General features: G+C 72.4%; 1 protein-coding gene across 1 annotated transcript in view; it reads right to left on the bottom strand.

The window, feature by feature from the left end:
• Window positions 1–11,658, bottom strand: part of NR4A3 (nuclear receptor subfamily 4 group A member 3) — a 33,385-nt gene extending 21,727 nt beyond the window's left edge. The window contains exons 1-3 of the mRNA XM_048510423.1: window positions 11,214–11,658; window positions 9,650–9,784; window positions 6,361–7,268 (exon numbers count right to left, since the gene is read on the bottom strand). Of these exons, the coding sequence (XP_048366380.1) occupies window positions 6,361–7,268; window positions 9,650–9,784; window positions 11,214–11,553 (1,383 nt within the window). The 5' untranslated portion in view covers window positions 11,554–11,658. The remainder of the gene's footprint in view (window positions 1–6,360; window positions 7,269–9,649; window positions 9,785–11,213) is intronic.
• Window positions 11,659–12,532: the final 874 nt, after the last annotated feature.

The raw sequence follows: 12,532 nt of genomic DNA, 5'->3' as shown, positions 1-12,532 counted from the left end.
GGGGGGGGGGGGGGGTGGGGGGGGGGGGGGGTGGGGGGGGGGGGGGGTGGGGGGGGGGGGGGGTGGGGGGGGGGGGGGGTGGGGGGGGGGGGGGGTGGGGGGGGGGGGGGGTGGGGGGGGGGGGGGGTGGGGGGGGGGGGGGGTGGGGGGGGGGGGGGGTGGGGGGGGGGGGGGGTGGGGGGGGGGGGGGGTGGGGGGGGGGGGGGGTGGGGGGGGGGGGGGGTGGGGGGGGGGGGGGGTGGGGGGGGGGGGGGGTGGGGGGGGGGGGGGGTGGGGGGGGGGGGGGGTGGGGGGGGGGGGGGGTGGGGGGGGGGGGGGGTGGGGGGGGGGGGGGGTGGGGGGGGGGGGGGGTGGGGGGGGGGGGGGGTGGGGGGGGGGGGGGGTGGGGGGGGGGGGGGGTGGGGGGGGGGGGGGGTGGGGGGGGGGGGGGGTGGGGGGGGGGGGGGGTGGGGGGGGGGGGGGGTGGGGGGGGGGGGGGGTGGGGGGGGGGGGGGGTGGGGGGGGGGGGGGGTGGGGGGGGGGGGGGGTGGGGGGGGGGGGGGGTGGGGGGGGGGGGGGGTGGGGGGGGGGGGGGGTGGGGGGGGGGGGGGGTGGGGGGGGGGGGGGGTGGGGGGGGGGGGGGGTGGGGGGGGGGGGGGGTGGGGGGGGGGGGGGGTGGGGGGGGGGGGGGGTGGGGGGGGGGGGGGGTGGGGGGGGGGGGGGGTGGGGGGGGGGGGGGGTGGGGGGGGGGGGGGGTGGGGGGGGGGGGGGGTGGGGGGGGGGGGGGGTGGGGGGGGGGGGGGGTGGGGGGGGGGGGGGGTGGGGGGGGGGGGGGGTGGGGGGGGGGGGGGGTGGGGGGGGGGGGGGGTGGGGGGGGGGGGGGGTGGGGGGGGGGGGGGGTGGGGGGGGGGGGGGGTGGGGGGGGGGGGGGGTGGGGGGGGGGGGGGGTGGGGGGGGGGGGGGGTGGGGGGGGGGGGGGGTGGGGGGGGGGGGGGGTGGGGGGGGGGGGGGGTGGGGGGGGGGGGGGGTGGGGGGGGGGGGGGGTGGGGGGGGGGGGGGGTGGGGGGGGGGGGGGGTGGGGGGGGGGGGGGGTGGGGGGGGGGGGGGGTGGGGGGGGGGGGGGGTGGGGGGGGGGGGGGGTGGGGGGGGGGGGGGGTGGGGGGGGGGGGGGGTGGGGGGGGGGGGGGGTGGGGGGGGGGGGGGGTGGGGGGGGGGGGGGGTGGGGGGGGGGGGGGGTGGGGGGGGGGGGGGGTGGGGGGGGGGGGGGGTGGGGGGGGGGGGGGGTGGGGGGGGGGGGGGGTGGGGGGGGGGGGGGGTGGGGGGGGGGGGGGGTGGGGGGGGGGGGGGGTGGGGGGGGGGGGGGGTGGGGGGGGGGGGGGGTGGGGGGGGGGGGGGGTGGGGGGGGGGGGGGGTGGGGGGGGGGGGGGGTGGGGGGGGGGGGGGGTGGGGGGGGGGGGGGGTGGGGGGGGGGGGGGGTGGGGGGGGGGGGGGGTGGGGGGGGGGGGGGGTGGGGGGGGGGGGGGGTGGGGGGGGGGGGGGGTGGGGGGGGGGGGGGGTGGGGGGGGGGGGGGGTGGGGGGGGGGGGGGGTGGGGGGGGGGGGGGGTGGGGGGGGGGGGGGGTGGGGGGGGGGGGGGGTGGGGGGGGGGGGGGGTGGGGGGGGGGGGGGGTGGGGGGGGGGGGGGGTGGGGGGGGGGGGGGGTGGGGGGGGGGGGGGGTGGGGGGGGGGGGGGGTGGGGGGGGGGGGGGGTGGGGGGGGGGGGGGGTGGGGGGGGGGGGGGGTGGGGGGGGGGGGGGGTGGGGGGGGGGGGGGGTGGGGGGGGGGGGGGGTGGGGGGGGGGGGGGGTGGGGGGGGGGGGGGGTGGGGGGGGGGGGGGGTGGGGGGGGGGGGGGGTGGGGGGGGGGGGGGGTGGGGGGGGGGGGGGGTGGGGGGGGGGGGGGGTGGGGGGGGGGGGGGGTGGGGGGGGGGGGGGGTGGGGGGGGGGGGGGGTGGGGGGGGGGGGGGGTGGGGGGGGGGGGGGGTGGGGGGGGGGGGGGGTGGGGGGGGGGGGGGGTGGGGGGGGGGGGGGGTGGGGGGGGGGGGGGGTGGGGGGGGGGGGGGGTGGGGGGGGGGGGGGGTGGGGGGGGGGGGGGGTGGGGGGGGGGGGGGGTGGGGGGGGGGGGGGGTGGGGGGGGGGGGGGGTGGGGGGGGGGGGGGGTGGGGGGGGGGGGGGGTGGGGGGGGGGGGGGGTGGGGGGGGGGGGGGGTGGGGGGGGGGGGGGGTGGGGGGGGGGGGGGGTGGGGGGGGGGGGGGGTGGGGGGGGGGGGGGGTGGGGGGGGGGGGGGGTGGGGGGGGGGGGGGGTGGGGGGGGGGGGGGGTGGGGGGGGGGGGGGGTGGGGGGGGGGGGGGGTGGGGGGGGGGGGGGGTGGGGGGGGGGGGGGGTGGGGGGGGGGGGGGGTGGGGGGGGGGGGGGGTGGGGGGGGGGGGGGGTGGGGGGGGGGGGGGGTGGGGGGGGGGGGGGGTGGGGGGGGGGGGGGGTGGGGGGGGGGGGGGGTGGGGGGGGGGGGGGGTGGGGGGGGGGGGGGGTGGGGGGGGGGGGGGGTGGGGGGGGGGGGGGGTGGGGGGGGGGGGGGGTGGGGGGGGGGGGGGGTGGGGGGGGGGGGGGGTGGGGGGGGGGGGGGGTGGGGGGGGGGGGGGGTGGGGGGGGGGGGGGGTGGGGGGGGGGGGGGGTGGGGGGGGGGGGGGGTGGGGGGGGGGGGGGGTGGGGGGGGGGGGGGGTGGGGGGGGGGGGGGGTGGGGGGGGGGGGGGGTGGGGGGGGGGGGGGGTGGGGGGGGGGGGGGGTGGGGGGGGGGGGGGGTGGGGGGGGGGGGGGGTGGGGGGGGGGGGGGGTGGGGGGGGGGGGGGGTGGGGGGGGGGGGGGGTGGGGGGGGGGGGGGGTGGGGGGGGGGGGGGGTGGGGGGGGGGGGGGGTGGGGGGGGGGGGGGGTGGGGGGGGGGGGGGGTGGGGGGGGGGGGGGGTGGGGGGGGGGGGGGGTGGGGGGGGGGGGGGGTGGGGGGGGGGGGGGGTGGGGGGGGGGGGGGGTGGGGGGGGGGGGGGGTGGGGGGGGGGGGGGGTGGGGGGGGGGGGGGGTGGGGGGGGGGGGGGGTGGGGGGGGGGGGGGGTGGGGGGGGGGGGGGGTGGGGGGGGGGGGGGGTGGGGGGGGGGGGGGGTGGGGGGGGGGGGGGGTGGGGGGGGGGGGGGGTGGGGGGGGGGGGGGGTGGGGGGGGGGGGGGGTGGGGGGGGGGGGGGGTGGGGGGGGGGGGGGGTGGGGGGGGGGGGGGGTGGGGGGGGGGGGGGGTGGGGGGGGGGGGGGGTGGGGGGGGGGGGGGGTGGGGGGGGGGGGGGGTGGGGGGGGGGGGGGGTGGGGGGGGGGGGGGGTGGGGGGGGGGGGGGGTGGGGGGGGGGGGGGGTGGGGGGGGGGGGGGGTGGGGGGGGGGGGGGGTGGGGGGGGGGGGGGGTGGGGGGGGGGGGGGGTGGGGGGGGGGGGGGGTGGGGGGGGGGGGGGGTGGGGGGGGGGGGGGGTGGGGGGGGGGGGGGGTGGGGGGGGGGGGGGGTGGGGGGGGGGGGGGGTGGGGGGGGGGGGGGGTGGGGGGGGGGGGGGGTGGGGGGGGGGGGGGGTGGGGGGGGGGGGGGGTGGGGGGGGGGGGGGGTGGGGGGGGGGGGGGGTGGGGGGGGGGGGGGGTGGGGGGGGGGGGGGGTGGGGGGGGGGGGGGGTGGGGGGGGGGGGGGGTGGGGGGGGGGGGGGGTGGGGGGGGGGGGGGGTGGGGGGGGGGGGGGGTGGGGGGGGGGGGGGGTGGGGGGGGGGGGGGGTGGGGGGGGGGGGGGGTGGGGGGGGGGGGGGGTGGGGGGGGGGGGGGGTGGGGGGGGGGGGGGGTGGGGGGGGGGGGGGGTGGGGGGGGGGGGGGGTGGGGGGGGGGGGGGGTGGGGGGGGGGGGGGGTGGGGGGGGGGGGGGGTGGGGGGGGGGGGGGGTGGGGGGGGGGGGGGGTGGGGGGGGGGGGGGGTGGGGGGGGGGGGGGGTGGGGGGGGGGGGGGGTGGGGGGGGGGGGGGGTGGGGGGGGGGGGGGGTGGGGGGGGGGGGGGGTGGGGGGGGGGGGGGGTGGGGGGGGGGGGGGGGGGGGGTTGGGGGGGGGGGGGGGTGGGGGGGGGTGGGGGGGGGGGGGGGTGGGGGGGGGGGGGGTGGGGGGGGGGGGTGGGGGGGGGTGGGGGGTGGTGGGGGGTCGGGGGGGGCGGGGGGGGGGGGGTGGGGCGGGGTGGGTGGGGGGGTGTGGGGGTGTGGGGGTGGGTGGGTGGGGGGGGGGGGGGGTGGGGGGGGGTGGGGGGGGGGGGGGTGTAGTCCATGAACATCTGGAGAGCCGCAGGTTGCAGACCCTCAGACTGGCAGCCGCTATCTATCTCTCCATCTATCTCACCATCTCTATTTGATCTTTTTAAGTGGAAATGGTAGGGACTGAACCTAGGAACTTCTGCACGCCAAGGAGTGGAGACCACTGAGCTGCAGACACTCCCCAGAATAAAACAGAGATTGTCTGTAAATCTAGAAAGGCGGAACATGGCCTCTCACGTTGGAACACCGTGGCAACTCTAGCTTGGTTACCTCAGCTGCACTGAAAAGTTGTACAATGCTGGCAACATACGCAGGGTAACGATGGGGAATTTGGGAGTGGTGTCGTGTAGGCGCAAAACAGGGCTCTGGACTCGGCCTCAAAGCAAGGGGACTTGGGTAGTGTCAAGACCTCATCCCTAGGGTCTCGCTGGAAGATAGCAGCACCACAGAATACCTGCTTGAGAAAAGCTTGGCTTTTCGGAGGCCTGTAGTGAGTTTCCACTCCCTTGCCAAACACCACCTGGCTCCAATGGAGGGTTTGACCTTGGAGGAACTGTGGAGCCTTGTGAATGCTTTTGCTTCCGGGAAAACAGTTAGGGGGAGCGGGTGTGTGTAGTGGGGAGAATACAGGTTGAAGAAGAAGAGTTTGGATTTATATCCCCCCTTTCTCTCCTGCAGGAGACTCAAAGGGGCTTACAATCTCCTTGCCCTTCCCCCCTCACAACAAACACCCTGTGAGGTGGGTGGGGCTGAGAGAGCTCCGAGAAGCTGTGACTAGCCCAAGGTCACCCAGCTGGCGTGTGTGGGAGTGTACAGGCTAATCTGAATTCCCCAGATAAGCCTCCACAGCTCAGGCGGCAGAGCTGGGAATCAAACCCAGTTCCTCCAGACTAGATACACGAGCTCTTAACCTCCTACGCCACTGCTGCTTCGTGTGGGAATTTTAGATCCAGCAAAGCCTTCCGGAGCACACCTGTTTGTTTACTCTCATGCAATAAACTGACTTTGGTAAATGTGAGTCTGGTGAGGTTGATGGGCACGACAGGCAATGACACGCTGCAGGGCCGGTTCCAAATTTCAGGGGCCCTGGCCAGTGGCGGGATTCAGCAGGTTCGCACCACTTCGGCAGAACCGGTTGTTAAAATGGTGCTTGCATACAATTACCGTGTTTCCCCAAAAATAAGACAGTGTCTTATATTAATTTTTGCTCCCCAAGATGCGCTATGTCTTATTTTCAGGGGATGTCTTATTTTTCTGTGTTCTGCTCGTCGGGCAGGCTTCCAAACAAAAACTTTGCTACGTCTTACTTTCGGGGGATGCCTTATATTTCACACTTCAGCAAAACCTCTACTACGTCTTATTTTCTGGGGATGTCTTATATTCAGGGAAACAGGGTAGTTGTTAAATTATTTGAGTCCCACCACCGGAACCGGTTGTTAAATTATTTGAATCCCACCACTGGCCCAGGCCCGGCAGCACCCGGGGACCCCTCCCCGCCTCTGCCTACAGCTAGCCCCCTTGCTTACGTCTGCCTTCCCAACCCATCCACACAACTCTCCTGCCTGCGCATCCATCCCCAGCTGCCTATAAGCTCTCCCACTGCCCACGCCTACCTGCGTGCCATTCCTCATGCTGCACTGGGCACCGTGCATCGCCCACGCTCCCCAGGGCATCAGGGCAGAGAACTTACAAGTGAGGAGCCTGGACACAGGTGTGGGGCGGTGATGGCAGCAGGCCTTATTTGAATCCTGGGTCCTGGCAGCTGTCCTACCTCTGGGAATGCTGACGCCAGCCCTGCACGTGTGTTTCCATAGGACCGTGGTGGCGAACCTTTGGCACTCCAGATGTTGTGGACTACAATTCCCATCAGCCCCTGCCAGCATGGCCAATTGGCTGATGGGGATTGTAGTCCATAACAACTGGAGTGCCAAAGGTTCGCCACCACTGCCATTTAACCAAACCGGGGCACTGTAATCCGGGAGAGGCAGTGGGAAAACGGAGGGGCAGGTGCGGCAGAGAGCAAGTCAGAAGTTCTTACCTTGAAGAATCCCTTGCAGCCCTCGCAGGTGCGCACCCCGTAGTGCTGGCAGGCCGCGTTGTCTCCGCACACGGCACAGGTGCCCTCTCCCGAGGAGGAGCTCCGGCTGGGGGGAGAGGGAAGGCCGCTGCTCCCACCGCTGCTCTCGCCCAGAAGGCTGGAGGGGGGCGCGCTGAGGCCCAGCGGCGAGAAGGCCAAAGCGGCCGCCCTCTTGACCAAGGGCAGCCCGTAGGGGTGGCTCTCCATGGCAGCCTGGCTGGCGGCGGACCTTTCTGGAGCCATCGGCAAGTTCAAGGCAGTGGTGTCGTAGCACAAGTGGGCGCCGGTTGTGGGCGTGTGGGGGGGCGAGTGCTTGAAATGGAAGAGGGGGAAGCGGCCGGGGGCAGTTTTCATGGGGGCGGCGTCCATCAGGTGGCTGGGGGCCATGCAGGTCTGCGGCGGCGGCAGCGGGTGTGGCGGCTCGTCCCAGGGAGCCTGGTGTGGGGGGAACCCCGGGGTGGTGGGAGTGGAGGGCGGAGACTGCTTGAAGTACATGGACGGGTTGGGCAGGCCTTCGTCCGCAGGGGGAGGCAGAGACGGGTGGTAGCCATGCAGCCGGCTGTCTTCCATCTTGACAAGGGGCCGCTGGGTGGCTGAAGACGACGGCGAGGAGGAGGCCGAGGGCATTTGGTATAGGCAGGAGGGTTTGAGCTCGTAGCTCCCGGAGTAGCCCTCCATGAAAGTGCTGAAGCTGGGCAGGGAGGTGGTAGCCGTGGCGCTGATCTCCCCGCCGCTCAGCTCCATGGTCAGCTTGGCGTAGTCAGGGTTCATGATCTCGGGGCCATACTCGGAGCCATAGGCAAAGGTCTGAGCCGCATAACTGGTGCCAGGGGGCGGAGGGCTGTACTGGGCTTGCACACAGGGCATATCTGGAAGGGCAAAAGGGTCTGTTAGCAAGGGCCGTGCTCCCGCGTGGCTCAGTCAGTCAGTCAGTCAGTCAGTCCGTCCGACCGTCCGTCAGCGTCAGTCAGTCAGTCAGTCAGTCAGTCAGTCAGTCAGTCAGTCAGTCAGTCAGTCAGTCAGTCAGTCAGTCAGTCAGTCAGTCAGTCAGTCAGTCAATAACCCAACTTCATTTCAAGGAAGCGGTGGAGAAAGAGAGCAAGAAGAAGAAGAAGAAGAGTTTGGATTTATATCCCCCCTTTCTCTCCTGCAGGAGACTCAAAGGGGCTGACAATCTCCTTGCCCTTCCCCCCTCACAACAAACACCCTGTGAGGTAGGTGGGGCTGAGAGAGCTCTGAGAAGCTGTGACTAGCCCAAGGTCACCCAGCTGGCGTGTGTGGGAGTGCATAGGCTAATCTGAATTCCCCAGATAAGCCTCCACAGTTCAGGTGGCAGAGCTGGGAATCAAACCCGGTTCCTCCAGATTAGATACACGAGCTCTTAACCTCCTACGCCACTGCTGCTCCTGAGAAATGGTCTTCTCTCTTTCTCTCCCTCTCGGCTTCCAAACAGGACAGACTTCTTCACAAGAAAGCAATCCCATGCTGGTCAAAGCAAGTGACCCAAGTACAAGATCTTAATATGTGGAGATCCCCCTGCCCCCGCCCCCGTGCTCTCACACATCTGTGTCCCAGTTTGGGCAACACCATGCGCCCATGCGGCAGGAAAGACGTGCGCACATATTTTGACACATGATGTTCTCCATGTGATCGGCATGCTCTTTAGGACACTGAAGGGTTTTCTCGGCAGGGAGGCGCTCACATCCGAGTAGGCGGCTTTTTGCAAAGGACACGGGGAATTACATTAAACGCCGGGCCAATCCGGAACAGCCGGCAGCTCGAGGGATTCTGAATGAGGCTCCTCGAGAGAGAGAGCGAGGGACTTGGATTTTTGAGCTGACAAGAGGCAGCCCCCCCCCCCCTCCGCAGTTACATCAAGTAGATCTGCTGCTCAAACCTGCTCAAACCGACAAAAAAGTCATTGAAACTCGAAGGAGAAGTAAAAGAAGAATTTGTGCATGGGCGGGGGAGATTCAGGCGCCGGCAGATCTTACAAAAAAGGAAACTAAAAAGTTGGTTGTCTGCGAAGGAGTTCCTCAAAGAAGGAACTGAACTGCCTGCACCTTCCTACGCCCGCTGGATCTACATTCCCGGCTTCTGATCAGATTACCTTTCCTTCTTATTACAGAAAACCGAGCAGCAAACTTTAACCCCAGGAGATAATCCTAATGAACTGATGCGGCAGCGCTGCAAAAGCAGTAAAGATGCTGACTGTCAAATGAATAAGTAACAATAAAACAAGATTTAAAAAGTTTTCTCTTCCGCTATATATATATATTCTCTTTTTCTATTTTCTCTTCCACTGTTGGCTGCTCCAATGAGACTGCCCAGACGTAGAAGATGATAGCCTTGCATTAATAAGCTACCTATCCTCGTATTAATAAGCTAACGGGAATAATTTCCAAGCGCTGCACCTTTCATTAAGGTGGGAGGTGCATTCCCACAGAGGGAGTGTCACGGGTGTTCAAAACGTTAGTTGGAAGGCCAAATTCCTATGTTTCTCCTGGGGGGGGGGGGGGGGAATGCTATGCCTCCATCTACTTTTTAAACGTGAAAAAAAACCCCTATAAGTCAACGTACAAAGCTGGTTTCTCACAAGTAACATTTTAATCTCCTTTAGGATTTGGAGCTGTGTCAAAATATATGTTTCATATCCGCACTGTTGTTTAACAGGGATAGTTCCAAGGAGGAGCGCTCTCTGGCCAGCTACCCGAGAGAAAATGAGCCTTTGGGGAGGGCCGTATATAAATATAATAAATAAATAAAAAATGCCAGCTTTCTGATGGGGGATCTTGTACTTTTTCTGAAGATGCAAGACCAGGTTCGCGGCAACTCTCCGCCAAACCTTCCCTTGGGGAGTTTTTAACCTCGAAATACTAGTAGTAGCCAGAATAACACTGGGAACCTAAGGAAGAAACTGTCTTCTGCAGGGAGGAAAAGTTTCCCAGCCCCATAAGGAGGGGAGAGGGGCCGCCTGGGCCTCCAACTGGCCCCTCACCCCCAGTGGGTCAGAAAAGGGGGAGGGATTTCCCCAGGAATTTTGAAATGTCAACGTTTGACATTTGGACACAGAAAGTGACCCAAGAGCAGGACTTTCTCATTAGACTGGAAAAGGGAACCTAAACCTTCGGGAGTCCCCCGCTGCCGCCCACCCCTTTCCCTGCTGAAGCCGGAACCCCCAGGAAAGGGCGCCGGGGTGGGCTGGGCTGGCTGGATTCGGAGTGGCTCCGGCTTCGGCGCGCGCGGTTACCTGGAGGGTGGCTTGCTCGCTGAATGGTGGGGGCGGCGGCCGGGGGCGGCGGGGCGAGCGGCGGCGAGGGGTCCTCGGCGGGGTCGGGCGGGGCGCCGGGGCTCACCACCAGCAAGGGCTCTTCCGACCTGGGTCCTGGCGCAGAGAGAGGCAAGTCAGGGCGGGGGGGGGGGGGGGGCTCCTCGGGGATCCGGAAGGCCGGCCCCGTCCGCATGGCTCCGGCAACCGGCTGGGCTTCGGCGTCCCACCCCCTCGGAGCCGCGCGCCGCCTTGGCGGAAACGGGGCCCGGAGGCGCATCGCCGGTGGGCTGACGCCGCGTTTTCTTCACCGGGGCCTGCCTGTGGGTCCCCGACCCCCGACCCCCCAGCCCACCCCACCCCCAGCCAAGCGAATTCCAGATCTGATGTCCCCCCCCCCAGCTAATAGTGGTCAGGTGGAAAACAGGAGCGTCGCCTGCCCCCCCACTAAGTTTTTGCTGCCCCCAGATCTGAGCCCCCCCCTGCCCCCTAGCCCCCCTCTACGCCTCCTCCCGGCGGGCCCGCTTTTCCCCAGCGCTGGCCCGGAGGAAGCCTCGGATGATCCCGCGGGGGCGCCCGGGTCTCATCTCAGGCGTCCCCCTCGGGGCAGAGGCAGGGGGTCAGCACCCCCCCTCCCGGAAGACCGAGCTCCCTCTGAGCGCCCCCTCCCCCGGCTTCGGCACTGCAGCCACCCCTTCCCGCACACACTTCTTGTCGTGGGGGGAAACCGGGGGGGGGGGGAGAAGCAGGCGCCCCCAGGGCTCGGCAACCGGTGCCCGCGCCGCGAATCGCGCTTCCAGACCGCCCCCTCCCCCTTCCCCGCACGGCGGGACGCGATTTAGGGACGGGGGGGGGGAGTGTCCTGCGGTTCCGAAGCCACCCGGGCGACTCAACAAGCCCCGGACGCCCCGCGGCTCCGTCCTGCAAGCCTTCCGCCCCCCCCCCCCCAAAGTCTCCGCGGCGTCCCCGGCACCTGCTGCGCGCTCGGTCGGCAGAGCCCCGGCACCGGCGCCGCTCCGCTTGCGGATGGGCGCAGCGACGCCGGAGGCCCTTTGCCCATGCTCTCCCTCTCGCTTCGCCCCTGAATCCGGATCGCGCGAGGAGGGAGAGAGACCCACCCGGGCCGGTCCAGCGCCGGCAGCCGGGGCGGTTTCTTCGAAGCTCCCCTCTCCGGAGGAGCGCCACAACAACCCCGCGGGGTAGGCGGGGCCGAGCGCGCGAGACCAGTCCCCGGGTCGCTCCACGAGGGGATCCCGGCGTGACACTAACCGCTGAGCCAGGCTGCCGCTCGGCGATAGGAGGGGAAGCGGCGGTCGTCTGCGCGCATCCAGCGCGGGCGCAAGAAGTTCTGCCGGGCGCGCACAAGGCGCCGCCGCCGCCGCTTCCTCGCCTCCGCCGCTTCCGCGCGTGGGACTTTCGCGGGGCGCACAAACTGCCGGGCGCGCCTGTCTCCGCGCCCCCCCCCCCGACCCCCAGCAGGCTCCTCCGCCCGCCTCGTCCCCCCCCCCCCGCGCGCCCCCCAACTCCGCCCGCCCGCCGGACCTACCGGGCTGCGGTGTCGGTTCCGTCTTGAGGCACCGCGGCTGCCGCGCTTCATTCCCCGCCCGAGGGCGGCCGGCGGGCGCGGTCCCCGGGAGGCGCAGCAGCCCAGCAGCAGCAGAGAGCGGCCGGCTCCGGCGTGCAGCGGCGGCTGGGAGGCGCGCCGTCGCGAGGCATGGGGGGCTCAGGCGGCGGCGGCAGCGGGAGCAGCAGCAGCAGCCGGTGCGGGGCCTCCGCGGCTCGGGGTCCGGGGTGCGGGTCTGCGGCCGGTGCCTGCGCCCGTGCCTGGAGTCGGAGGGCGGAGCGCGCGGGGCTGCCTCTCCGGCTCGCCGGCGGCCGCACGTCATTTATGCGAGAGGAGCCCGCGCGGCCTCTTCATGCGGCGCCTGGAATGCGAGACGTCAATCGTGACGCCACCGGGGAGCCTGACGCCGCCGCCGCCGCCGCTGACCCCCCGCCCCCGCCCCGCCCCGCCCGCCGGGAGGGACACCCCCGCCCCCCCCCACCCGCCCCGTGCAAGCGCGCGCCGGCACACACACCAGGCACGCCGGGGCTGCCCTCGCACGCCGCTTTGCACGCCTCAGCCGGGGGGGGGGGGATGACCTGCCGCCGGCCCCCCCCCCCCCGTTTGCAACCCCGCGGGCGCCGAGGAAGGGACCCCGGCCACGAGGAAGCCAAGGAGGCGGGGCGGGGCCAGCCTTGCAAAGCGGGACGTCGCGCGGGGTTGGGGCGATGAGGTTGGGGCAGTGGGAGGGGGAGACTCGCAGCCCCCGGAGCCGGTGGCCCGGGACTGGCACACTAGAGGACACGCCATGCTTGCACGGCGGTGGGCTTTGCGCGTGGCGAGGGACCCGGCCCCTGTGTGGTGGAGGCGGGGCCATCTAGCTGCCCGGCGCTCTCAACTCCGAGCCAGCGGAACTCCGGGGGACTTGTTGCCGGAGCCGGCAGAACTCCTGGAGACTTGTTGCTGCCAATGGGTGAAGGGACCTGAGGAACACGGGACGAGGCGGCCGGACAGCTGGAGCAGCCGCTCGCTCGCGCTGTCGGAAAGAGGGGAGACGTTTTTTGCAACCGGCTGGAGGACGACGGGGGCGCAGCCGAGCAGAGGACGGCACCGGGAGACTGGCGAGAAAGAGGCAGAAACGGGACTGGGGATCCCGCCTCCGCCCCCCTCCCTCCCCCGGGCTGCACGCGTGGCCAAGAAAGGGGTCTTGCATGTTGTGGCGGAGAGTTCCTCAGGACCGGGTAAGACCTGCTAAGGCCACCCGCGGCCCAAGTGCCCGGCTGCCCCCGGGGTCACCAGGGGTGAGTGTACCCTTGCACTTC

The sequence above is a fragment of the Sphaerodactylus townsendi genome, linkage group LG11 (assembly GCF_021028975.2).
Source record: "Sphaerodactylus townsendi isolate TG3544 linkage group LG11, MPM_Stown_v2.3, whole genome shotgun sequence".
Taxonomy (NCBI): domain Eukaryota; kingdom Metazoa; phylum Chordata; class Lepidosauria; order Squamata; family Sphaerodactylidae; genus Sphaerodactylus; species Sphaerodactylus townsendi.
The sequence above is the reverse complement of the archived record's forward strand: the minus strand, read 5'-3'. Positions and strand labels throughout refer to the sequence as shown.